General features: G+C 40.5%; 1 protein-coding gene across 4 annotated transcripts in view; it reads left to right on the top strand.

The window, feature by feature from the left end:
- kif13ba (kinesin family member 13Ba) overlaps positions 1–24,916 on the top strand; it is a 173,563-nt gene that overhangs the window by 108,309 nt on the left and 40,338 nt on the right. For all 4 annotated transcript variants that reach the window (XM_061963691.1, XM_061963689.1, XM_061963692.1 and 1 more), the window contains exons 11-18: positions 163–274; positions 338–550; positions 628–738; positions 4,969–5,103; positions 13,550–13,683; positions 13,760–13,846; positions 13,917–14,107; positions 18,987–19,251. In XM_061963691.1, the coding sequence (XP_061819675.1) occupies positions 163–274; positions 338–550; positions 628–738; positions 4,969–5,103; positions 13,550–13,683; positions 13,760–13,846; positions 13,917–14,107; positions 18,987–19,251 (1,248 nt within the window). The remainder of the gene's footprint in view (positions 1–162; positions 275–337; positions 551–627; positions 739–4,968; positions 5,104–13,549; positions 13,684–13,759; positions 13,847–13,916; positions 14,108–18,986; positions 19,252–24,916) is intronic.

Raw genomic sequence — 24,916 nt, 5'->3', positions numbered from 1 at the left:
TTAAACGGGACTTTTTTTTTATATAACTTTCGTCTTGTAAAATTGCAATAATTTTCCTGTCAAATTCAGTTTTGTGATGTTCAGACTTTTTTGCAGACTTTTTTTTTTGAGGTCCTCAGTCAGCAGTTAATTGCACATCAACATTGTTTGTGTGCTTATCAGGTCTCTGACGACCCTCGGTCTGGTGATCTCCGCCCTCGCAGAACAAGGGACAGCCAAGAACAAGAACAAGTTTGTTCCCTACAGGGACTCGGTCCTGACATGGCTGCTGAAGGTACACGCTCGCTTTCCCTTTCGTCTTCACGCTCTTATCGCTCCGCCTCTCTCCGACCCGCAGGATTGCCTGGGGGGAAACAGTCGCACCGCCATGGTGGCGACCGTGAGCCCGGCGGCGGACAATTACGAGGAAACGCTGTCCACGCTGCGCTACGCCGACCGAGCGAAGAGCATCGTCAACCACGCCGTGGTCAACGAGGACCCCAACGCTCGCATCATCAGGGAGCTCCGGGAGGAAGTGGAGAAGCTGCGAGTACAACTGACTCAAGCTGAGGCGAGTCTCCGCTCCTTTGATCCGGAAAAAACGTCTTCGCCGCTTCTCTGATCCCGGTCCGTTCTTCTCCAATCTAGTCGCTGAAAGCGCCCGAGCTCAAGGAGCGTCTGGAGGAGTCGGAGAAGTTGATTCAAGAGATGACCATCACGTGGGAGGACAAGCTTCGCAAGACGGAGGAGGTTGCACAGGTGAGACACGGACGCCGCCGTTTGACCGTCACACTGCAAAAAGTCAGTGTTCAAAAACAAGAAAAAAAAAATGCAAAAATTAGGGGTATCTTATTTGAACTAAGCAAAATTATCTGCCAATAGAACAAGAAAATTTGGCTTGTCAAGACTTTCCAAAACAAGTAAAATTAAAGCTGCAAGCAGCATTGGTCGGGCCCGCGTATTTGGCAGGTGTTAGTCCTAAGTGTCCAAATACTTTTGTCAAGTTTTAGTCCCAAGTGTCCCAATACTTTTGTCTAGTGTACCTACCTTGTCTGCATTGTGTGGGCACGCTGGTGCTTCCTGCTTTTAAGCAGCCATCTTAAAAAAACAGCAGCGCAGCAGCATCAGCGCAGCGGTTTTTTGAAGGCTCATAAAATCAAAACTGGAGCAGTTATAAAAACGCGCTACTGTAGTTTTAATCACAAGGGTTCAATCTCTCTCCTGTGTTAGTTTGAAGCCTAAACGACAAACGCGCTCAGAGGAGATAGATTTTGAAGGAAGGTGACCGGTTTTTACAAAAATGTTGTTTTGAAGGGGGAAAAGCAAACTTCCTGTAGATTTTTGCTGGGGGTTGTCAATTTATGAAATGTAGGTCTAAGTGAGACCTACGGAAAGGTTTCAGTTTCATGTCTCTCCGACCTTCCCAGTGGGAGTTACAGGCAGTTTTGTCATTTTATTCTTCCGAGGAGCAGTTTTTTCTCGGTTTTATTCAAAAATTGCTCTAGAGCACAATTTTGAGATTTGGGGTTAGGTTTTTTTTGTAGATCGCAATGTTTGCCAGTCCTGATGTGTGCGTTCAGTTTGGTGAGCTTTGAAGCATGTTAAGGGGGTCAAATTAAAGCTCAAAAAGGCAAAAGTGACTGATTTTACTAAAATTTAGTGTTGAAGGGGGAATAGCAAACTTCCTGTAGATTTTTGGCCGAGGAAATAAATTAATAAAATTTAAGTCTAAGTGAGACCTACATAGAGGTTTTTGTTTCATGTCTCTACGACATTCGTACTGGGAGTTAGAAAAAGTTTACTTTGTAGGGGGCGCTAGAGCGCAATTTTGAGTTTTGGGGTTTGGTTTTTTTACCAAAGAGTTTTGTTCGAGTTTATTTATGTGTGCGTCAAATTTGGTGAGTTTTGAAGCATGTTAAGAGGGTCAAAGTACCGCGCAAAGCTGCGGAATAAGAAAGAATAATAATAAAACCTTACAAATTCAATAGGTCCTTATGTCCCATTGCATAAGGACTCCCAAAGGGAGTCCTTATGCAATGGGCCATGCGGGCCCTAATTAGCTAACTTCAATGAACCCAAAAATACCTGAAAATAAGTATATTCTCACTAATAACAAGTGCCATACTTGCCAACCCTCCCGAATTTTCCGGGAGACTCCCGAAATTCAGCGCCTCTCCGGAAAACCTCCCGGGACAAATATTCTCCCGAAAATCTCCCGATTTTCAGCCGGAGCTGGAGGGGGCGTGGCCTCCAGCATGCGGACCTGAGTGAGGACAGCCTTTTCTTTATGACAACAGGGGTGACAAGAACTAAATCATCCAGACCAGAGATGCATTGTATTATTATGTTTATCTTACCTAAAAATAAATATATTTATTAATTTAAAAAAATAAAAAAATAAATGTTTACTATATTTTGCTAAAAACATCCAAATGAATTGTATTTTTATTTATTTTTTCTGACTCCTTATTACATGCAGCCATAGAATTATACATTAAAATAAACATATTTGAAATCATTAATTTTAAATGATCATAATAATTCATTTAAAATGACCATATTTAATTATTAAAATAATTACTTGTTTATCAACAACTTTAGCATTTTATTCATTACATTTTGAAGCTCTCAGAAGCCAAGTTATGTTATATTCCTTAAGATTTATTAATGCAAGTTTGAAGTATCAATTATCTAAACACAGTTTTGTTTGCATACTTTCAGGATGTATATATATATATATATATATATGTGTGTATATGTACGTATTAGAGATGCGCGGATAGGCAATTATTTCATCCGCAACCGCATCAGAAAGTCGTCAACCATCCGCAATCCACCCGATCTAACATTTGATCAGAACCGCATCCGCCCGCCATCCGCCCGCACCCGCCCGTTGTTATATATCTAATATAGACGATGCAAGGCATTAGTGAGGTTATAAAGCTTTTGCCTGTTAAAGAAAGGAGACTGATCCAATGCAGCACAGATATTCGCGTGCCACGCTGTCACGACCCAGACGCACACCAGTGCGCAATCATATGGGAGCCGCGCTGAGCGCACCTCCAAGCGCGTCTCGCTGCCGGCGACGGCCGGGTATGGTCCCGACGCTCCAGCGCCATCCATTTTCAGGGCTAGTTGATTCGGCAGGTGGGTTGTTACACACTCCTTAGCGGGTTCCAACTTCCATGGCCACCGTCCTGCTCTCTATATCAACCAGGGTGAGCCCCACCCCTTTCGTGAGCGCACTGCGCGCGGAGTGACCCCTGTTACGCGCCCCCGGCCACGGGGGTGGCGGGCAGGTAAGCTGCTTACCTGCTGCGCGTGACGCCGGCCGCGGCGAAGGCGGATGAGGCGGGGTGTCGGTGCGGTGGGCGCGGTGGTGACCCTGGACGTGCGTCGGGCCCTTCTCGCGGATCGCCTCAGCTACGGCTCCCGATGGGGCCCTCTTGGGGGAAGGGGCCTCGGTCCCGGACCCCGGCGAGGCGTCGGGGGCCTTCTCCGCTCCGTAAAAGTGTCCATCTCTTTTTTTTTTTTTTTTCTTCTGTTGTGGCATATGCAGCAGGTGCCTGCTCGTTTTTCGTATGTGGGTAACAACATTTAACTATGTATATATATTTCCGAATTGGTTTAACTGCCACCCGCCTGAATCTATTTAAAATCTAATTTTTTTTTATTTCAACCGCCCGACCCAACCCGACCCGACCCGCGGATAAAATCAAATTTTTTTAAATTTCATCCGCCCGATCCGCGGATAATCCGCGGACTCCGCGGTTGTGCCCGCAAACCGCGCATCTCTAGTACGTATGTATATATATATATATATATATATATATATATATATATATATATATATATATATATATATATATATATATATATATATATATATATAGTGTGTGTGTGTGTGTGTGTGTGTATATGTACGTATGTATATATATATATGTATGAAATACTTGACTTGGTGAATTCTAGCTGTCAATATACTCCTCCCCTCTTAACCACGCCCCCCTCAACCACGCCCCCTCCCGACCACGCCCCCTACCCCCCCACCTCCCGAAATCGGAGGTCTCAAGGTTGGCACGTATGACAAGTGCACTTTTCTTGGTAGAAAAAAAAGAGACCTTTTTGCTCAAAATGTTGAAAAATATTCTTAAATTAAGTACATTTTGCCATTATCTTGACATAATGATATGCACTAGACATTACATTTCTTGAAACCAGCAAACATATACTAAAAGTAATTTATTGTTCTTAATGGAAAGGCAACAAGGCAAGCGCTTGTTACTCTCGGGGTCTACTAGCCGATCAGACAAATCATATTGTCTAAAAATGCATTTTTCCATGGATAACATGACATCATCGCGCCAAGTGCGTGCTCTTTCAGTCAATTAGTGCCGGCCAAAAAAAATTTCATTGTAATTTTGAAGAATTAATCTGAATGTGCATGAACTATTTCTGTTCAAAATAGTTTGAAATGTCACATGTTAAATGTTTGAATATTAACTGTTAGTTTACTGTACTGTGCCAACTGTACTACTATATGAGTGCGTATTTGCTATTGTTTCATTGAAAATAAAACAGCAAAGTCCATTTGGCTGTCATCTGTTTTAATTATGAGACACAATTGTGTCAAAGTCATGAGTTTTTTTTTACATGCTTGAAATAAGAAATTATTACTTTAAAAAAGTAGTTTTATACTTGTGAGTGTTGATGACACAGCTTGGCAACACTTTATATTCTAGTTTCAAGCATGTTTTACTCAATATAGGTCATCAATCAGCAACAAGCTGTAATATCTTACTGAGATCATTTAGGACCAAAACCCTTAAAACAAGTAAAACACTCTAACATAAAATCTGCTTAGTGAGAAGAATGATCTTATCAGACAGAAAATAAGCAAATATCACCCTTATTTGAGATATTTCATCTTACTTAGATTTCAGTTTTTGCAGTGCAGGCGCCAGAACGTTCTCTCTCTGCTCTCCACAGGAGCGTCAGAAGCAGCTGGAGAGTCTTGGCATTTCCCTGCAGTCGTCAGGAATCAAAGTGGGCGATGATAAGTGCTTCCTGGTCAACCTTAACGCGGATCCGGCACTCAACGAGCTGCTGGTGTACTACCTCAAGGTACACACACACACTGTCAGTACACGCCTACGTGACTGCTATGTCCTGGCAAGAATGTCATGTGACACCTCAGAACCCGTTTATGTCCACTCGCTGACTCACGATGGCACGTCGACTCCGGTTGTCCCGATACCAATATCTTGGTACCGGTACCAAAAAGTATTTCCATACTTTTCAAAGGGGACCACCAAACATTTTTTATTTTTGGCTTTTGTCAGGTTCAAACACTGATGACATCTATTAAACAAGACAAGAAGCAAGGAATTAAACAGAGACAGAATTAAATTTGGCTCAATGAGGAGAAACGCGTACACCTGTACCCTTGTAGAGTGTTCCACGCCTCTGACGAAAGATTGTACGCCTCCTCTTTTATTTGGATATTCCCTGATTACATGGCAACAGCTGTTTCTAAGGGAGGGGGGTCGTAAACAGCCATCGTCTTTGTCACAAAACAGTTCAAAGAAAAGGTCGTAAAACAAGTTAAGTTAAAGTCCCAATGATTGTCACACACACACTAGGTGTGGTGAAATGTGTCCTCTGCATTTGACCCATCCCCTTGTTCACCCCCTGGGAGGTGAGGGGAGCAGTGGGCAGCAGCGGTGCCGCGCCCGGGAATCATTTTTGGTGATTTAACCCCCAATTCCAACCCTTGATGCTGAGTGCCAAGCAGGGAGGTAATGGGTCCCATTGTTATAGTCTTTGGTATGACTCGGCCGGGGTTTTGAACTCACAACCTACCGATCTCAAGGCGGACACTCTAACCACTAGGCCACTGAGTAGGAATTCAAAGAAAAGGTCGCCTGGAGGGGAGTCTGGTCCTGCTCTCTCTCCGCTTTGTAGTTTTCGGGTCAAGACATAATCTTTCTGTGGATTGCAATACATCAAAGAAACAGAACACCTTCATGTTGCTTCCCATCCTACACAGTGGAGTTTTACAAGCATTCTTCTTGGTAGGATCAAAGACAGCTTTTGTCTTCTCGCCGGGAACTCATGGCAACACAAAGTTTTGTGATAACCTAGATACAATTATTCTGACAGCTTTATTTTTAACAGAATTTCTTGCGATACATTAAACATGTTTCTTAGCGCAATCAAGGAAGAAGTTTCTCATAAAATAAAATAGTGAACATTCTAGACAAATTGTCCTTTAGTAGTAAGTAAGCAAACAAAGACTAATTAGTCTGCTGAGTATGCAGTAACATATTGTCATTTATCTACCTATTATTTTGTCAACATTATGATGGATTTTAAATCCACTTGTTCATTTACTGTTAATATCTGCTTACTTTCTGTTTTAACATGTTCTATCTAGAGATGTCCGATAATGGCTTTTTTGCCGATATCCGATATTCCGATATTGTCCAACTCTTAATTACCGATTCCGATATCAACCGATACCGATACATACATTTGTGGAATTAACACATTATTATGCCTAATGTTGTTGTGATGCCCCGCTGGATGCATTAAAATGGGTTATACTTGTATAGCGCTTTTCTACCTTCAAGGTACTCAAAGCGCTTTGACAGTATTTCCACATTCACCCATTCGCACACTGATGGCGGGAGCTGCCATGCAAGGCGCTAATGTAACAAGGTTTTCCAAAATAAATCAACTCAAGTTATGGAAAAAAAAAACAACGTAGCACTGCCATATTTATTATTGAAGTCACAAAGTGCATTATTTTTTTTAACATGCCTCAAACATACCTGCCAACTACTCCGGTTTTCCCGTAATTAGTACGGTTTTCATCAACCTATTCCGGGTTACGGTTGCAGTGATAAAAAATATGGTTTTTCATTAATTAAAAAATATTATTTTTTAAAAGTTTTATTCACGAAATCGCGTAACAACAATGACAATCGACACTGCTTCCCGTAACTTCCTATCGAGCCATTCCGAATGCCATGTGCGAGGCTATTTATAGCACCGCTGCCAAGCACGAGGCACCAGTTAGTTGCCATTGTTTCCAAACGAGCGAACGATCATGGAATCAGCCGGAGAAAAATCGCAAACGAGTCTTAAACCGAAAAGAAAACTGCAGTCATTCCGTGAAGAATATTCAAAAGCCTATCCGGGAATAATTATCCGTTCCAAAAAGGGTGAAAACTACGCGAATTGCACCTTGTGCAGACAAGATTTTTCGATCGGACACGGAGGAATTAGCGATGTAAAAGACCACGTTGGGACAAAAAAAACAAAAAATCAATCTGATAGAATACATTTGGATTTTAGCCACAAAAAGGTAATGACACCAATGTTATCTATTGGAATTGTTTAGTACTGTTAAAAGTGTTTATACTATTTATGCTTTCAAGTCCAAGTTGAAGAAATCTTGTTAAATGTTGACAGCATAACTACCAAAATACAGAAGTATGTCCTTAATATTTTTGCAGTGCTATTTCTGTTGAAAAGTTAAAATGATTACATTAGAGATGTGATGTGCCACTTTTCAAGTGTCTGATGGCTTAAATTAATTTGCATTAATTTTTCATATTTTGAATTCTTTTGAAAGGCTTACAAAAAAACTACATTTGAATTGTAATTCCATGCTATTGACAGGACTATTAATTTTAATGAAGTTAGCTTACCATGTTTACAGTATGATAATTGTGATAGAAATGTGAATTTTAGGCACAGAATATTTTTTACAATTGAACAAGGCAGTAGATTATACAAGCTTGGACAGAAAGTTAATAATGACACCAATTTTTTTTTTAATGGAATTGTTTAGTACTGTTTTACCATTTGTTTACTGTAAAAAGTGTTTATACTGTTTATACTTTCAATTAACAAATTGAAGTCTTGTGAAAGGTTGACAGGATAACTGGCATTAACTGTCAAAATAATTCAAACTATTGAAGTTAGCTTACAGAATAAACATGTCAATCAACCCATATGATTTTTGCTGTAATATTTTTGTTTTGAAAAGTCACTGTGACTGATAGAAAAGTGATGGTTTTAGCAACATTTTAACCTGTCTGAATGCTAATAATCATTTTAGGTTTTTCTGATTTCAAAAGTTGGCAGGTATGCTCAAAACAGCAGCCTGGAATTTGGGACATGCTCTCCCTGAGAGAGCATGAGGAGGTTGAGGTGGGGGGGGGTAAGGGGTAGCGGGGGGTGTATATTGTAGCGTCCCGGGAGAGTTAGTGCTGCAAGGGGTTCTGGGTATTTGTTCTGTTGTGTTTATGTTGTGTTACGGTGCGGATGTTCTCCCGAAATGTGTTGGTCATTCTTGTTTGGTGTGGGTTCACAGTGTGGCGCATATTTGTAACAGTGTTAAAGTTGTTTATACGGCCACCCTCAGTGTGACCTGTATGGCTGTTGACCAAGTATGCTTGCATTCACTTGTGTGTGTGAAAAGCCGCAGATATTATGTGAGTGGGCCGGCACGCAAAGGCAGTGCCTTTAAGGTTTTTTGGAGCTCTGTTTTTTTCCTTACGTTTGTATACCACTCCGTACAGCGGCGTTTTAAAAAGTCATACATTTTACTTTTTTAAACCGATACCGATAATTTCAGATATTACATTTTAAAGCATTTATCGGCCGATAATATCGGACATCTCTAGTTCTATTTACACTGCTGTTAAAATGTAATAATCATTTATTCTTCTGTTGTTTGGATACTTTACACAAAATTACAAAAAGGTTTTGTGATAATAGAAAATATCGAGACGCAGCTCTTGTGCTTGGTATCGTTACAGTCGTGTAGATCCACCCATTTGTTTACATTGAGGAGTGCCAGCTTGCTGTTAGCAGTGAGCTAATGTATCATCCTACGGTGTGTAGGATGATACACACCGTATCGACAAAGAAACTTACTTTATTTGTCGCCATGGAGGCGAGGATTAGTGATTTAGAAGTAGCTTAACCACTGCCATTGCTTAATTAATGTTAAAAAAAACACTTAAAGGCTTGTCCAGATGTTTACTGACGTATAGCGTAATTTTCCGACTATAAGGCGCACTGCCGATGAGCGGGTCTATTCAGCTCTATTTTCACACAAAAGGCGCACCGCATTATAAGGCGCATTAATGGGGTCATATTATTATTTTTTTATTTTATTTTTTTTTCTAAATGTAAAACACTTCCTTGCGGTCTACATAATAATAATAATAATAATAATAATAATAATAATAATAATAATATATTTTATTTGTAAAAAGCACTTTACATTGAGTAAACAACCTCAAAGTGCTACAGTGTATAAAAAATAAATAAATAAATAAATTTATTTATTTTCCGGACCTATGGTCCGGAAAATACCGTACCATTCACTTTTAGCTCCAAATATCGGTTATCGGCCTCCTTGACTAATTGGTATCGGCCTTGAAAAAAAGATATCGGTGGATCTCGAGTTTTTTCCCATGGTTTTCTTCCATTTGTGCACATTTGTATTTAGATTCTTGTCTTTTCGCCTGGTATCTTACACGCTTATGTAACTCAACAGCTGTGGTAACTTTGTCATATTTGACTCCATTGTGTAATGCACAAATCTAATTTCCTCTGGCTACCCATCTAAAAAAAAAGATTTGCATTTTGTTAGTTGCTGTGGCAACAGCTGGGTTAATACTCCTCCGCCTGTTTATATTGTAGCTTACTTTGCCCTCAACAGGAACTCACTATGTTGCACCTTTTTATTGCTCTGTAATTAGACAGTAGTTAGATTGCTGTTGATGTGTCATGCTGCTTAGCGGTTATGATGACGTTAATAACACTACAACACATGTCCACAGAAACCAGGGCTATTCAACTGGTGGAACGGGAGTTCAGTTCAACAGACTTGGAAAAGACTGCAATTTGTTGCAGTAGATGCCTAAAAACACTAGAGCGCTGGCATATATATATATATATATATATATATATATATATATATATATATTGTTGCGTTTTGGACCAGTTGTTCCTCCCAGGGAATTCAAGTCACAATTCGCTCCCAAGCTCTTTACGACACTTAAAGCTGAGTTGAAAAACCACCAGAGACAGAATAGGTATTTTGTTGTATATTTTCAAAGCTTTGCCAATATACATTTTGAGACCAGTCTAACCCTAGAACATTCTATTGCGCCTCCCAAAATGGTCTGTCTTCCCAACGCCAAAAACCCCTCTTTCCTTCCCCCTCCCTAGCCATAATACAAGCACAACGTCTCCCTAGCCATAATACATTCCAAAGAACTCAAGGTTAACACACACAGTTTACTTGCTGACAGAGCATCAAGAGAAGAAATGGAAAACACGAGCTGTTTTCAAATATGACTAAGAAATGAAAGAAGTACAACTTAAATTCGGATATATGTAAATATCTGCCTCCGACAATATATATATATATATATATATATATATATATTATACATATATATTATACATATATATATATATATGTTCCTGTTCTGTAACCCTGTACACTGTTTGTTTATCTAATCTTGAACGGGTTTGTGCTGAAAACATAGTTTCGTTGTACTTGTGCAATGACAATAAAGTCCTATCCTATATACAGTGGTGGTCAAAAGTTTACATACACTTGTAAAGAACATCATGTCATGGCTGTCTTGAGTTTCCAATCATTTCTACAACTCTTATTTCTTTGTGATTGGAGCACATACTTGTTGTTCACAAAAAACATTCATGAAGTTTGCTTCTTTTATGAATTTATTATGGATCTACTGAAAATGTGAGCAAATGTGCTGGGTCAAAAGTATACATAAAGCAATGTTAATATTTGCTTACATGTCCCTTGGCAAGTTTCACTGCAATAAGGCACTTTTGGTAGCCATCCACAAGCTTCTGGCAAGATTCTGGTTGAATTTTTGACCACTCCTCTTCACAAAATTGGTGCAGTTCAGCTAAATTTGTTGGTTTTCTGACATGGACTTGTTTCTTCAGCATTGTCCACACGTTTAAGTCAGGATTTTGGGAAGGCCATTCTAAAACCTTCATTCTAGCCTGATTTAGCCAATTCTTTTAACACTTTTGACGTGTGTTTGGGGTCATTTGACGTGTGTTTGGGGTCATTGACAAGAGGGCAGCAGCAAGGTTGCATTAAAAACAGTAAACAATAGGGGTGTAACGGTACACAAAAATTTCGGTTCGGTACGTACCTCGGTTTAGAGGTCACGGTTCGGTTCATTTTCGGTACAGTAAGAAAACAACAAAATATAAATTTTTGGGGTTATATATTTACCAAATTTGCAAAATCTTCCACCAAAAATATTTTTCTTAGTGTAATATTTGATGTGAAGTAATGGGAACCTTGGATAGGTCAATAATTCATAATAACATTGATTTTGATTCAACATTATGTTTTGAGCAATGACAGTTTGAAAGAAAAAAAAACAGCTTTGTTTTATTAGTCAACATTGCAACTTTTTCTAAATTACATTTAACCTTTAAGCTTTTTTATTTCACTTTTGTTATGTTTTTGTTTATTTGAATAGTATTTTTAGAATGTGCCTTTAAAACATTAGCTGTGGGCCGCAAATGGCACACTTTTGACACCCCTGCTATAGATAATAAAAAATTAAATGTGATAAATCTATGGATCAAAAGCAGAACCTGGCGACGCATGCGCGTTTATCATAACTCTCTCTCTCTCTCTGTCTCTGCCCCTTCCTCACCAATGCTGCTACGGCACAATTTGTTTTGTTTTTAACCCCTTCTTAACCCTGAATGTAAGGCTGCAGCTAACGATTATTTTTCTATCGATTAATCTATAGATTATTTTTTCGATTAATCGGTTAATCTATAGATTGTTTTACCCTTTTACCGATTATTTTTTTATTTAAAATGAAGATGAAAAAATAAATGTAGGCCAGTTTTTTTCAAAAGGCATGACTTTTATTTACAAAAGAAAAAAGTATGGCCACTCAGTCAACATTGACAACAACATGACAAAATATTAAATCTATGGAGCACATTTATCATAACTCTCTCTCTCTCTCTATCTCTGCCCCTCCCTCACCAATGCTGCTGCGCGCACAATTTGTTTTGTTTTTAACCCCTTCTTAACCCTGAACGTGCATTGAAAATACACGCAACTCAAAATGCCGGACATTTGAGGCATTTAAGAAACTCCGCCCTGACAGCTCCGCAAAAGAGGACATGTCCGGTGAAAAGAGGACGTATGGTCAGTCTATCGTAGCCCGTTAGCTGCTAGCATGCCATGTGTTGTGCCTCGGTGTGCATTGTTTACACAACGTGCGTTACGCTACACTGTAAAAAAAAGAAAGAAAGTTGAGAAAACGCAAATTTTCAAGTTAACATGATGCAACAAGATTTTTGCGTTTTCTCAACTTTTGACTACTGCTGGCCAGACACTGTTTTGGTATATTTTGTTGGACTAATTATAGTTTTCAAGTTAGTCAGACTCAGAAATAAGGTTTCACTATGTTTAACTACCAAAACAGTGTCTGGCCAGCAGTAGTCAAAAGTTGAGAAAACGCAAAAGTCTTGTTGCATCATGTTAACTTGAAAATGTGCGTTTTCTCAACTTTCTTTTTTTTTACAGTGTACTTAATATGTTCGTGTGGAAACTCGTTCAGTACACCTCCGAACCGAACCGGAACCCCCGTACCGAAACGGTTCAATACAAATACACGTACCGTTACACCCCTAGTTTGGGGTCATTGTCCTGTTGGAACACCCAACTGCGCCCAAGACCCAACCTCCGGGCTGATGATTTTAGCTTGTCCTGAAGAATTTGGAGGTAATCCTCCTTTTTTCATTGTCCCATTTACTCTCTGTAAAGCACCAGTTCCATTGGCAGCAAAACAGGCCCAGAGCATAATACTACCACCACCATGCTTGACGGTAGGATGGTGTTCCTGGGATTAAAGGCCTCACCTTTTCTCCTCCAAACATATTGCTGAGTATTGTGGCCAAACAACTCCATTTTTGTTTCATCTGACCACAGAACTTTCTTCCAGAAGGTCTTATCTTTGTCCATGTGACAAAAACTTGAGCTGCTCATGAACCAAACTTCATGAATGTGTTTTGTGACCAACAAGTATGTGCTCCAATCACTCTATCACAAAGAAATATGAGTTGTAGAAATGATTGGAAACTCAAGACAGCCATGACATGATGTTCTTTACAAGTGTATGTAAACTTTTGATCAAGACTGTTTTTACATTGTAGATTGTGACTGAAGGCATAAAAACTATGGATGAACACATGTGGAGTTATGTACTTAACAAAAAAAGGTGAAATAACTGAAAACATGTTTTATATTCTAGTTTCTTCAAAATAGCTACCCTTTGCTCTGATTACTGCTTTGCACACTCTTGGCATTCTCTCGATGAGCCCTAGAAATGACCCTTTTGGCTGTCAAATATTTATGTTGACGAATACGGTGGACCACGCGGAATACTAGAATTTGAGACAAACTGTTGACACAAACGTGACCAATTTGAACGAGTTGCACTGAATCTTCAATGTTGTGTACCAGGAGGACCACACCCAGGTTGGCTCTGCAGACTCCCAGGACATCCAGCTGTGCGGGATGGGCATCCAGGCCGAGCACTGCGTCATCGACATCACAGGCAACACCGCCGTCACCCTCACCCCCTACCCCAACGCCCGGTAACCAGCACAAGGCGATCAGCGTGCGTTTGCCCCGTGAATATCATTAACGGGCGCCTTCTCGCTCCTCTTGCAGGACGTGTGTAAACGGATCCCCGGTGACCGCCGCGCTGCAGCTTCACCACGGCGACCGCATCCTCTGGGGAAACAACCACTTCTTCAGGTAGCACACGTCCAACCGTCCGTCCACGCGATATGAAGCCACGCGCTGAAACTGTACCGCTTCCTCTCAGGATAAATCTGCCCAAGCGGCGCACGCGGGCCGCTGAGGATGAGGAGGGTGACGGCGGGGGGATGAAGAAGAGCGGGAGCAGCGAGCAACTGGACGCGGACGGCGACACGGCCAGTGAGGTGTCCAGCGAAGTCAGCTTCTCCTACGAGTTCGCCCAGACCGAAGTCATGATGAAGGCTCTCGGCAACAACGGTACGCCACAGTTCTTCTGCCGAACAGCGTGGTCACTTTGGATGGTTTTGGGTTCGATTCCCTGCCCTGGTCCCTGCTCACACTGTGCATTCGTGTTATAACCCATCAATTCTGTTTATCTCAGGGGTGTGCCAGGTGCGGTTTGTAGCTAATGTTTTAACGTCACAGCATTCTTTTTTCTTTCTTTTTTTATTAATCAATCCGACAAAATAATACCATAATAATTAGAGATGTCCGATAATATTGGACTGCCGATATTATCGGCCGATAAATGCTCTAAAATGTAATATGGGAAATTATCGGTATCGGTTTCAAAAAGTAAAATGTATGACTTTTTAAAAAGTGGTACACGGACGTAGGGAGAAGTACAGAGTGCCAATAAACCTTAAAGGCCGGCCCAATCACATAATATCTACGGCTTTTCACACACACAAGTGAATACAAGGCATTTTTGGTCAACAGCCATACAGGTCACACTGAGGGTGGCCGTATAAACAACTTTAACACTGTTACAAATATGCGCCACACTGTGAACCCACACCAAACAAGAATGACAAACACATTTCGGGAGAACATCCGCACCGTAACACAACATAAACACGACAGAACAAATACCCAGAACCCCTTGCAGCACTAACTCTTCCGGGACCCTACAATATACACTTTGTGACTTCAATAATAAATATGGCAGTGCCATGTTGGCACTTTTTTCCATAACTTGAGTTGAAGTTGTTCTTTTATTTTGGAAAACCTTGTTTTTGATTGATTGATTTAAACTTGTATTAGTAGATTGCACAGTACAGAATATATTCCGTACAATTGACCACTAAATGGTAACACCCGAGTAAGTTTTTCAACTTGTTTAAGTCGGGGTCCACGTTAATCAATTCATGGTAAAGTTACAATGTTTAATGCATCCAGCGGGGCATCACAACAAAATTAGGAATAATAATGTGTTAATTTCACGACTGTATATATCGGTATCGGTTGATATCGTAATCGGTAATTAAGAGTTGGACAATATCGGAATATCGGATATCGGCAAAAGACGCTACAATATACAGCCCCGCTACCCCCTACCCCCCACGACCCCTAACTCAACCCCGCCCTCCCCAACCCCGCCCACCTCAACCTCCTCATGCTCTCTTCGGGAGAGCATGTCCCAAATTCCAAGCTGCTGTTTTGAGGCATGTTAAAAAAAATAATGCACTTTGTGACTTCAATAATAAATATGGCAGTGCCATGTTGCCATTTTTTTCCATAACTTGAGTTGTTTTATTTTGGAAAACCTTGTTACATTGTTTAATGCATCCAGCGGGGCATCACAACAAAATTAGGCATAATAATGTGTTAATTCCACGACTGTATATATTGGTATCGGTTGAACTGAAATCCTGGAATTTTTTTTTAGAATTGTTAAAGTAGAGCACACAATTCTCAAACAGGCGGAATATTTTAAAGTTGGAACAGTTTGAATCAGATGAAAAATGTGGGAGTTGTGGAACTCTGAAGAACGTCCCATTGATTTCAATGGGAAGTTCCCAAAAATTTGGGAATTTCCGGAAAAGCGGGAATTAAAAAAAAAAAAAAAGTAAAGTAAAAAAAAAAAAAAAAAAAACTTGAATGAGTTGAAATGGTTGGTGTTGGAATTTTTCAAATCGGTCGAAATGGTATTACGGAATTCCTGGCATTTCGGGAAAACCGTGATATCGGTTGATATCGGAATCGGTAATTAAAAGTTGGACAATATCGGAATATCGGATATCGGCAAAAAAAGCCATTATCGGACATCTCTAATAATAATACAATTCCAATTCCAAAACCAAACCGGACCCAGCAACATTCAGAATAGCAATCAACAGAGCAATTGAGAGAACGTTAGCATTCTAATACTAGCGTGCTAGCTTATTGCTGATTTTGCTTCGGAGTCAAATATTTTGTTATTTGACGAATGATACCTGTTAGCATGCTCATGTTAGTATGCTACCATTTTTATTTTTTTTTGCGAATTTTTTAGGTATACACTTCAGTCATATTTTGGTACTTTACGTTAGCATGCTAGCATTTTGAACACATTTTTCAGGTATACACCTCTATACCAATATTTTGGTACTTGACGGATGCCACAGTCAGCATTTTAGCATGCTAGCTTTTGTTTATTTTTACTAATTTCTCAGGTATTCACCTAAGTGTCATATATTTTAGTATGTCACTCATGCAAACTTTAAGAATGCCACTGTTAGCATTTTAGCATTGTACTGTGAGCATAGTTTTTTAGCCCATATATTTTGGTTACTTGACGCTATCTGGCGAGCATGCTAACTGTTAGCATTTCAGTTCGGCTCCGGCTCCTCAGCATTCACATGAAATTTCGAGCAAAATTGCAATTTCCTAGTATGTTGAAAAAAAATCTAGTTTCAAAGGCCCCCGCATCCTTTGATTTGTCAGTCTGTGGCCCTCGGTTGAGAAATTCTGGGCACCCTTAGTTCATCTGCAATTTCTCTGACTTTGTGGATTATTTTCAGTCTGAGGTTAAATTGTGATTACTGTGTGTATTTTGTTAATATCTACATTCGTCTTATTTCAAGTACCGTATTTTTCGGACTATAAGTCGCAGTATTTTTCATAGTTTGGCCGGGGGTGCGACTTATACTCAGGAGCGACTTATGTGTGAAATTATTAACACATTAGCATAAAATATAAAAAAATATTATTGAGCTCATTCACGTAAGAGACTAGACGTATAAGATTTCATGGGATTTAGCGATTAGCACGTATAGCATGTTCTATATGTTATAGTTATTTGAATGACTCTTACTATAATATGTTACGTTAACATACCAGTTGGTTATTTATGCCTCATTTAACATACACTTATTCAGCCTGTTGTTCACTATTCTTTATCCATCCATCCATCAATCTTCTTCCGCTTATCCGAGGTCGGGTCGCGGGGGCAGCAGCCTAAGCAGAGAAGCCCAGACTTCCCTCTCCCCAGCCACTTCGTCCAGCTCTTCCTGTGGGACCCCGAGGCGTTCCCAGGCCAGCCGGGAGACATAGTCTTCCCAACGTGTCCTGGGTCTTCCCCGCGGCCTCCTACCGGTCGGACGTGCCCTAAACACCTCCCTAGGGAGGCGTTCAGGTGGCATCCTGACCAGATGCCCGAACCACCTCATCTGGCTCCTCTCCATGTGGAGGAGCAGCGGCTTTACTTTGAGCTCCCCCCGGATGACAGAGCTTCTCACCCAATCTCTAAGGGAGAGCCCCGCCACCCGGCGGAGGAAACTCATTTCAGCCGCTTGTACCCGTGATCTTGTCCTTTCGGTCATAACCCAAAGCTCATGACCATAGGTGAGGATGGGAACGTAGATCGACCGGTAAATTGAGAGCTTTGCCCTCCGGCTCAGCTCCTTCTTCACCACAACGGATCGATACAGCGTCCGCATTACTGAAGACGCCGCACCGATCCGCCTGTCGATCTCACGATCCACTCTTCACTCACTCGTGAACAAGACTCCGAGGTACTTGAACTCCTCCACTTGGGGCAAGATCTCCTCCCCAACCCGGAGATGGCACTTCACCCTTTTCCGGGCGAGAACCATGGACTCGGACTTGGAGGTGCTGATTCTCATCCCAGTCGCTTCACACTCGGCTGCGAACCGATCCAGTGAGAGCTGAAGATCCTGGCCAGATGAAGCCATCAGGACCACATCATCTGCAAAAAGCAGAGACCTAATCCTGCAGCCACCAAACCAGATCCCCTCAATGCCTTGACTGCGCCTAGAAATTCTGTCCATAAAAGTTATGAACAGAATCGGTGACAAAGGGCAGCCTTGGCGGAGTCCAACCCTCACTGGAAACGTGTCCGACTTACTACCGGCAATGCGGACCAAGCTCTGGCACTGATCATACAGGGAGCGGACTGCAACAATCAGACAGTCCGATACCCCATACTCTCTGAGCACTCCCCACAGGACTTCCCGAGGGACACGGTCGAATGCCTTCTCCAAGTCCACAAAACACATGTAGACTGGTTGGGCAAACTCCCATGCACCCTCAAGGACCCTGCCGAGAGTATAGAGCTGGTCCACAGTTCCACGACCAGGACGAAAACCACACTGTTCCTCCTGAATCCGAGGTTCGACTATCCGGCGTAGCCTCCTCTCCAGTACACCTGAATAGACCTTACCGGGAAGGCTGAGGAGTGTGATCCCACGATAGTTAGAACACACCCTCCGGTTCCCCTTCTTAAAGAGAGGAACCACCACCCCGGTCTGCCAATTCAGAGGTACCGCCCCCGATGTCCACGCGATGCTGCAGAGTCTTGTCAACCAAGACAGCCCCACAGCATCCAGAGCCTTAAGGAACTCCGGGCGGATCTCATCTACCCCTGGGGCCTTGCCACCGAGGAGCTTTTTAACTACCTCAGCAACCTCAGCCCCAGAAATAGGGGAGCCCACCACAGACTCACTATTCTTTATATATTTTAAATTGCCTTTCAAATGTCTATTCTTGGTGTTTGCTTTTATCAAATAAATTTCCCCCAAAAATGCGACTTATATGTTTTTTTCCTTCTTCATTATGCATTTTCGGCCGGTGCAACTTATACTCTGGAGCGACTCATACTCCGAAAAATACGGTAATTTTGTTTATTTTGTATAAGGTTGTGGCTATCATTAATTACTTGCAAGAGGGGCGATCACATTCATTAAATGACACATTTTATTCCATGTTACTTCAATTTCTTTGATTTTATGGATTATTTCCGGTCTTAGTTAGAGTCGTTCTGGTTCCATATGTCACGGGTGAGCGTGCCTTTTGGGTTTTAACTTCTGAATCATTTTGAGATTATTTTTACATCGTGGTTTTTTTGTCCTGCCAGACCCCATGCAGAGCATCCTGCAGTCCCTGGAGAGGCAGCACGAGGAGGAGAAGCGCTCGGCTCTGGAGCGGCAGAGGCAGATGTACGAGCAGGAGCTCCAGCAGCTCCGGCGGAAGCTCAATCCCGACCGCCTGTCCTCGGGCCACACGGCGCCGCCGGCGTGCGGCCAGCAGTCGCACTATCGCAGCATGGAGCGGCTCAGCGTGGGCGGCATGAGCCATTCCAACAGTGCCCAGAGCCGACTGAGACAGTGGAACGACGAAAGGTACAGTATGTGTGTGACGAGTCAGCGTCTAAACAGGAAGTGTAAACCAAGACAATATTTCAACCAAGCAGTTGAAAACTAATAGGTCCATTTTTTTTTACATGTAATAAAGTACAGTGGAACCTACCTTAATGCGGTTTTTGAACAGGCTTCGAAAATATAAAAGTTTGTATAGTGAAGCAAATTTCACCAAAATATGAATAATTGGTTCCAGCCTCGACAAAAGTCCCTATTTTAGTGAAGGTTTAAACACTTTGAACAGAATAAAAAGTGCTATACAATACTGTATATCCAACAAGGGGGAACTTATTTTTATTAACAAGACAAAACAACTCGATGAGGCAATTCCTGAAGGAATTGCGTGTGAATGCTCCAATGCTGAAGTTGAACTGAAATCCTGGAAAAAATGTTTAGAATTGTTGAAGTAGAGCACACAATTCTCAAACAGGCTGAATATTTTGAAGTTGGAACAGTTTGAATCAGATGAAAAATGTGGGAGTTGTGGAACTTTGAAGAACGTCCCATTGATTTCAATGGGACGTTCCCAAAAATTTGGGAATTTCCGGAAAAGCGGGAATTTAAAAAAAAAAAAAAAAAGGTAAAAACAAAAACTTGAATGAGTTGAAATGGTTGGTGTTGGAATTTTTCAAATCGGTCGAGAAATGTTGAAGTAGTAACATGTTGAATTGAGAAATTGTATTACGGAATTCCTGGCATTTCGGGAAAAACCGTGAATTTTTCCAGTTCAAAAAACAACTTCCTTTTTTGTCCTGATTAAGAGGAATGTTTTGACGGTGGAACAGTTGAAATGCGTTGAAAAATGTGGGAGTTGTGGATCTTTGAAGAATGTCCCATTGATTTCAATGGGAATTTCCCCAAAATTTGGGAATTTCGGGAAAAGCGGGAATTTTTTTGAAAATGTTAAAAAAAAAAACTTGAATGGTCTGAATGAGTTGAAATGGTTGGTGTTCGAATTTTTCAAATCAGTCGGGATATGTTGAAGTAGTAACGTTGAATTGAGAATTTGTATTACGGAATTTCGGGAAAACCGTGAATTTTTCCAGTTCAAAAAACAACTTACTTTTTTGTCCTGATTAAGAGGAATGTTTTGACGGTGGAACAGTTGAAATGCGTTGAAAAATGTGCGAGTTGTGGAACTTTGAAGAATGTCCCATTGACTTCAATGGGAATTTCCCCAAAATTTGGGAATTTCGGGAAAAGCGGGAATTTTTTTGAAAATGTTAAAAAAAAAAAAACTTGAATGGTCTGAATGAGTTGAAATGGTTGGTGTTCGAATGTTTCAAATCGGTCGAGAAATGTTGGAAGTAGTAACATGTTGGATTGAGAAATGGTATTATGGAATTCCTGGAATTTCGGGAAAACCGTGAATTGATTTCAATGGGAAATTCCCAAAAATGTGTGAATTTCGGGAAAAGCAGGAATTTTTTTGAAAATGTTAAAAAAAACAAAACTTGAATGGTCTGAATGAGTTGAAATGGTTGGTGTTGGAATTTTTCAAATCGGTCGAGATATGTTGAAGTAGTAACATGTTGAATTGAGAAATGGTATTACAGAATTTCGGGAAAACCGTGAATTTTTCCAGTTCAAAAAATAACTTACTTTTTTGTCCTGATTAAGAGGAATGTTTTGACGGTGGAACAGTTGAAATGCGTTGAAAAATGTGGGAGTTGTGGAACTTTGAAGAATGTCCCATTGACTTCAATGGGAATTTCCCCAAAATTTGGGAATTTCGGGAAAAGCGGGAATTTTTTTGAAAATGGTAAAAAAAACCTTTAATGTCTGAATGAGTTGAAATGGTTGGTGTTGGAATTTTTCAAATCGGTCGAGAAATGTTGAAGTAGTAACATGTTGAATTGAGAATTTGTATTACGGAATTTCGGGAAAACCGTGAATTTTTCCAGTTCAAAAACAACTTGCTTTTTTGTCCTGATTAAAAGGAATGTTTTGACGGTGGAACAGTTGAAATGCGTTGAAAAATGTGGGAGTTGTCGAACTTTGAAGAATGTTCCATTGATTTCAATGGGACATTCTTCAAAATTTTGGAATTTTTGGAAAAGCGGGAATTTTTTTGAAAATAGTAAAAAAAAAACTTGAATGGTCTGAATGAGTTGAAATGGTTGGTGTTGGAATTTTTCAAATCGGTCGAGAAATGTTGGATGTAGTAACATGTTGGATTGAGAAATGGTATTATGGAATTTCGGGAAAACCGTGAATTGGTTTCAATGGGAATTTCCCAAAAATTTGGGAATTTCGGGAAAAGCGGGAATTTTTTTGAAAATGTTAAAAAAAAAAACTTGAATGGTCTGAATGAGTTGAAATGGTTGGTGTTGGAATTTTTCAAATCGGTCGAGAAATGTTGAAGTAGTAACATGTTGAATTGAGAAATGGTATTACAGAATTTCGGGAAAACCGTGAATTTTTCCAGTTCAAAAAATAACTTACTTTTTTGTCCTGATTAAGAGAAATGTTTTGACGGTGGAACAGTTGAAATGCGTTGAAAAATGTTGGAGTTGTGGAACTTTGAAGAATGTCTCATTGATTTCAATGGGACATTCTTCAAAATTTGGGAATTTCGGGAAAAGCGGGATTTTTTTTGAAAATGGTAAAAAAAAAACTTGAATGGTCTGAATGAGTTGAAATGGTTGGTGTTGGAATTTTTCAAATCGGTCGAGAAATGTTGGAAGTAGTAACATGTTGGATTGAGAAATGGTATTATGGAATTTCGGGAAAACCGTGAATTGGTTTCAATGGGAATTTCCCAAAAATTTGGGAATTTCGGGAAAAGCGGGAATTTTTTTGAAAATGTTAAAAAAACAAACTTGAATGGTCTGAATGAGTTGAAATGGTTGGTGTTGGAATTTTTCAAATCGGTTGAGATATGTTGAAGTAGTAACATGTTGAATTGAGAAATGGTATTACAGAATTTCGGGAAAACCGTGAATTTTTCCAGTTCAAAAAATAACTTACTTTTTTGTCCTGATTAAGAGAAATGTTTTGACGGTGGAACAGTTGAAATGCGTTGAAAAATGTGGGAGTTGTGGATCTTTGAAGAATGTCTCATTGATTTCAATGGGACATTCTTCAAAATTTGGGAATTTCGGGAAAAGCGGGAATTTTTTTGAAAATGGTAAAAAAAAAACTTGAATGAGTTGAAATGGTTGGTGTTGGAATTTTTCAAATCGGTCGAGATATGTTGGAAGTAGTAACATGTTGGTTTGAGAAATGGTAATTGGTAAATTCCTGGAATTTCGGGAAAACCATGAATTTTTCCAGTTCAAAAAACAACTTACTTTTTTTGTCCTGATTAAGAGGAATGTTGTGACGGTGGAACAGTTGAAATGTAAAGATGTCCGATAATATCGGACTGCCGATATTATCGGCCGATAAATGCTTTAAAAAAAATGTAACATCGGAAATTATCGGTATCGGTTTCAAAATTATCGGTATCTGTTTCAAAAAGTAAAATTTATGACTTTTTAAAACTCCGATATTGTCCAACTCTTAATTACCGATTCCGATATCAACTGATACCGATATATACAGTCGTGGAATTAACACATTATTGTGCCTAATTTTGTTGTGATGCCCCGCTGGATGCATTAAACAATGTAACAAGGTTTTCCAAAATAAATCAACTCAAGTTATGGGGGAAAAAAATGACAACATGGCACTGCCATATTTATTATTGAAGTCACAAAGTGCATTATTTTTTTGAACATGCCTCAAAACAGCAGTTTGGAATTTGGGACATGCTCTCCCTAAGAGAGCATGAGGAGGTTGAGGTGGGCGGGGTTGGGTGGGGGGGTATATTGTAGCGTCCCGGAAGAGTTAGTGCTGCAAGGGTTTCTGGGTATTGTTTATGTTGTGTTGCGGTGCAAATGTTCTCCCGAAATGTGTTTGTCATTCTTGTTTGGTGTGGGTTCACAGTGTGACGCATATTTGTAACAAGTTGTTTATACGGCCACCCTCAGTGTGACCTGTATGGCTGTTGACCAAGTATGCCTTGTGTGACTGGGCCGGCACGCAAAGGCGGTGCCTTTAAGGTTTATTGGCGCTCTGAACTTCTCCCTACGTCCGGGTACACAGCGGCGTTTTAAAAAGTCATAAATGTTACTTTTTGAAACCGATACCGATAATTTCCGATATTACATTTTAAAGCATTTATTGGCCGATAATATCGGCAGTCCGATATTATCGGACATCTCTATAAAATATTGTTTGAAATGTAAAAATATTCACAAATAAATGAAAAGCATGTGTACAAACCCCATTTCCATATGAGTTGGGAAATTGTTTTAGATGTAAATATAAACGGAATACAATGATTTGCAAATCTTTTTCAACCCATATTCAGTTGAATATGCTACAAAGACAACATATTTGATGTTCAAACTGATAAAAAAATTTGTTTTTGCAAATAATCATTAACTTTAGAATTTGATGCCAGCAACACGTGACAAAGAAGTTGGGAAAGGTGGCAATAAATACTGATAAAGTTGAGGAATGCTCATCAAACACTTATTTGGAACATCCCACAGGTGAACAGGCAAATTGGCCATGATTGAGTATAAAAGTAGATTCCATGAAATGCTCAGTCATTCACAAACAAGGATGGGGCGAGGGTCACCACTTTGTCAACAAATGCGTGAGCAAATTGTTGAACAGTTTAAGAAAAACCTTTCTCAACCAGCTATTTTAAGGAATTTAGGGATTTCATCATCTACAGTCCGTAATATCATCAAAGGGTTCAGAGAATCTGGAGAAATCACTGCACGTAAGCAGCTAAGCCCGTGACCTTCCATCCCTCAGGCTGTACTGCATCAACAAGCGACATCAGTGTGTAAAGGATATCACCACATGGGCTCAGGAACACTTCAGAAACCCACTGTCAGTAAGTACAATTGGTCGCTACATCTGTAAGTGCAAGTTAAAACTCTCCTATGCAAGGCGAAAACCGTTTATCAACAACACCCAGAAACGCAGTCGGCTTCGCTGGGCCTGAGCTCATCTAAGATGGACTGATACAAAGTGGAAAAGTGTTCTGTGGTCTTACGAGTCCACATTTCAAATTGTTTTTGGAAACTGTGGACGTCGTGTCCTCCGGACCAAAGAGGAAAAGAACCATCCGGATTGTTATAGGCGCAAAGTGTAAAAGCCAGCATGTGTGATGGTATGGGGGTGTATTAGTGCCCAAGACATGGGTAACTTACACATCTGTGAAGGCGCCATCAATGCTGAAAGGTACATACAGGTTTTGGAGCAACATATGTTGCCATCCAAGCAACGTTACCATGGACGCCCCTGCTTATTTCAGCAAGACAATGCCAAGCCACGTGTTACATCAACCTGGCTTCATAGTAAAAGAGTGTGGGTACTAGACTGGCCTGCCTGTAGTCCAGACCTGTCTCCTATTGAAAATGTGTGGCGCATTATGAAGCCTAAAATAGCACAAAGAAGACCCCCGGCCTGTTGAACAACTTAAGCTGTACATCAAGCAAGAACGGGAAAGAATTCCACCTGAGAAGCTTCAAAAATGTGTCTCCTCAGTTCCCAAACGTTTACTTAGTGTTGTTAAAAGGAAAGGCCATGTAACACAGTGGTGAACATGCTTTTTCCCAACTACTTTGGCACGTGTTGCAGCCAT

This window comes from Nerophis lumbriciformis, linkage group LG06, assembly GCF_033978685.3.
Source record: "Nerophis lumbriciformis linkage group LG06, RoL_Nlum_v2.1, whole genome shotgun sequence".
In the NCBI taxonomy this organism is placed as follows: domain Eukaryota; kingdom Metazoa; phylum Chordata; class Actinopteri; order Syngnathiformes; family Syngnathidae; genus Nerophis; species Nerophis lumbriciformis.
This window is presented reverse-complemented; position numbering and strand designations above follow the sequence as displayed.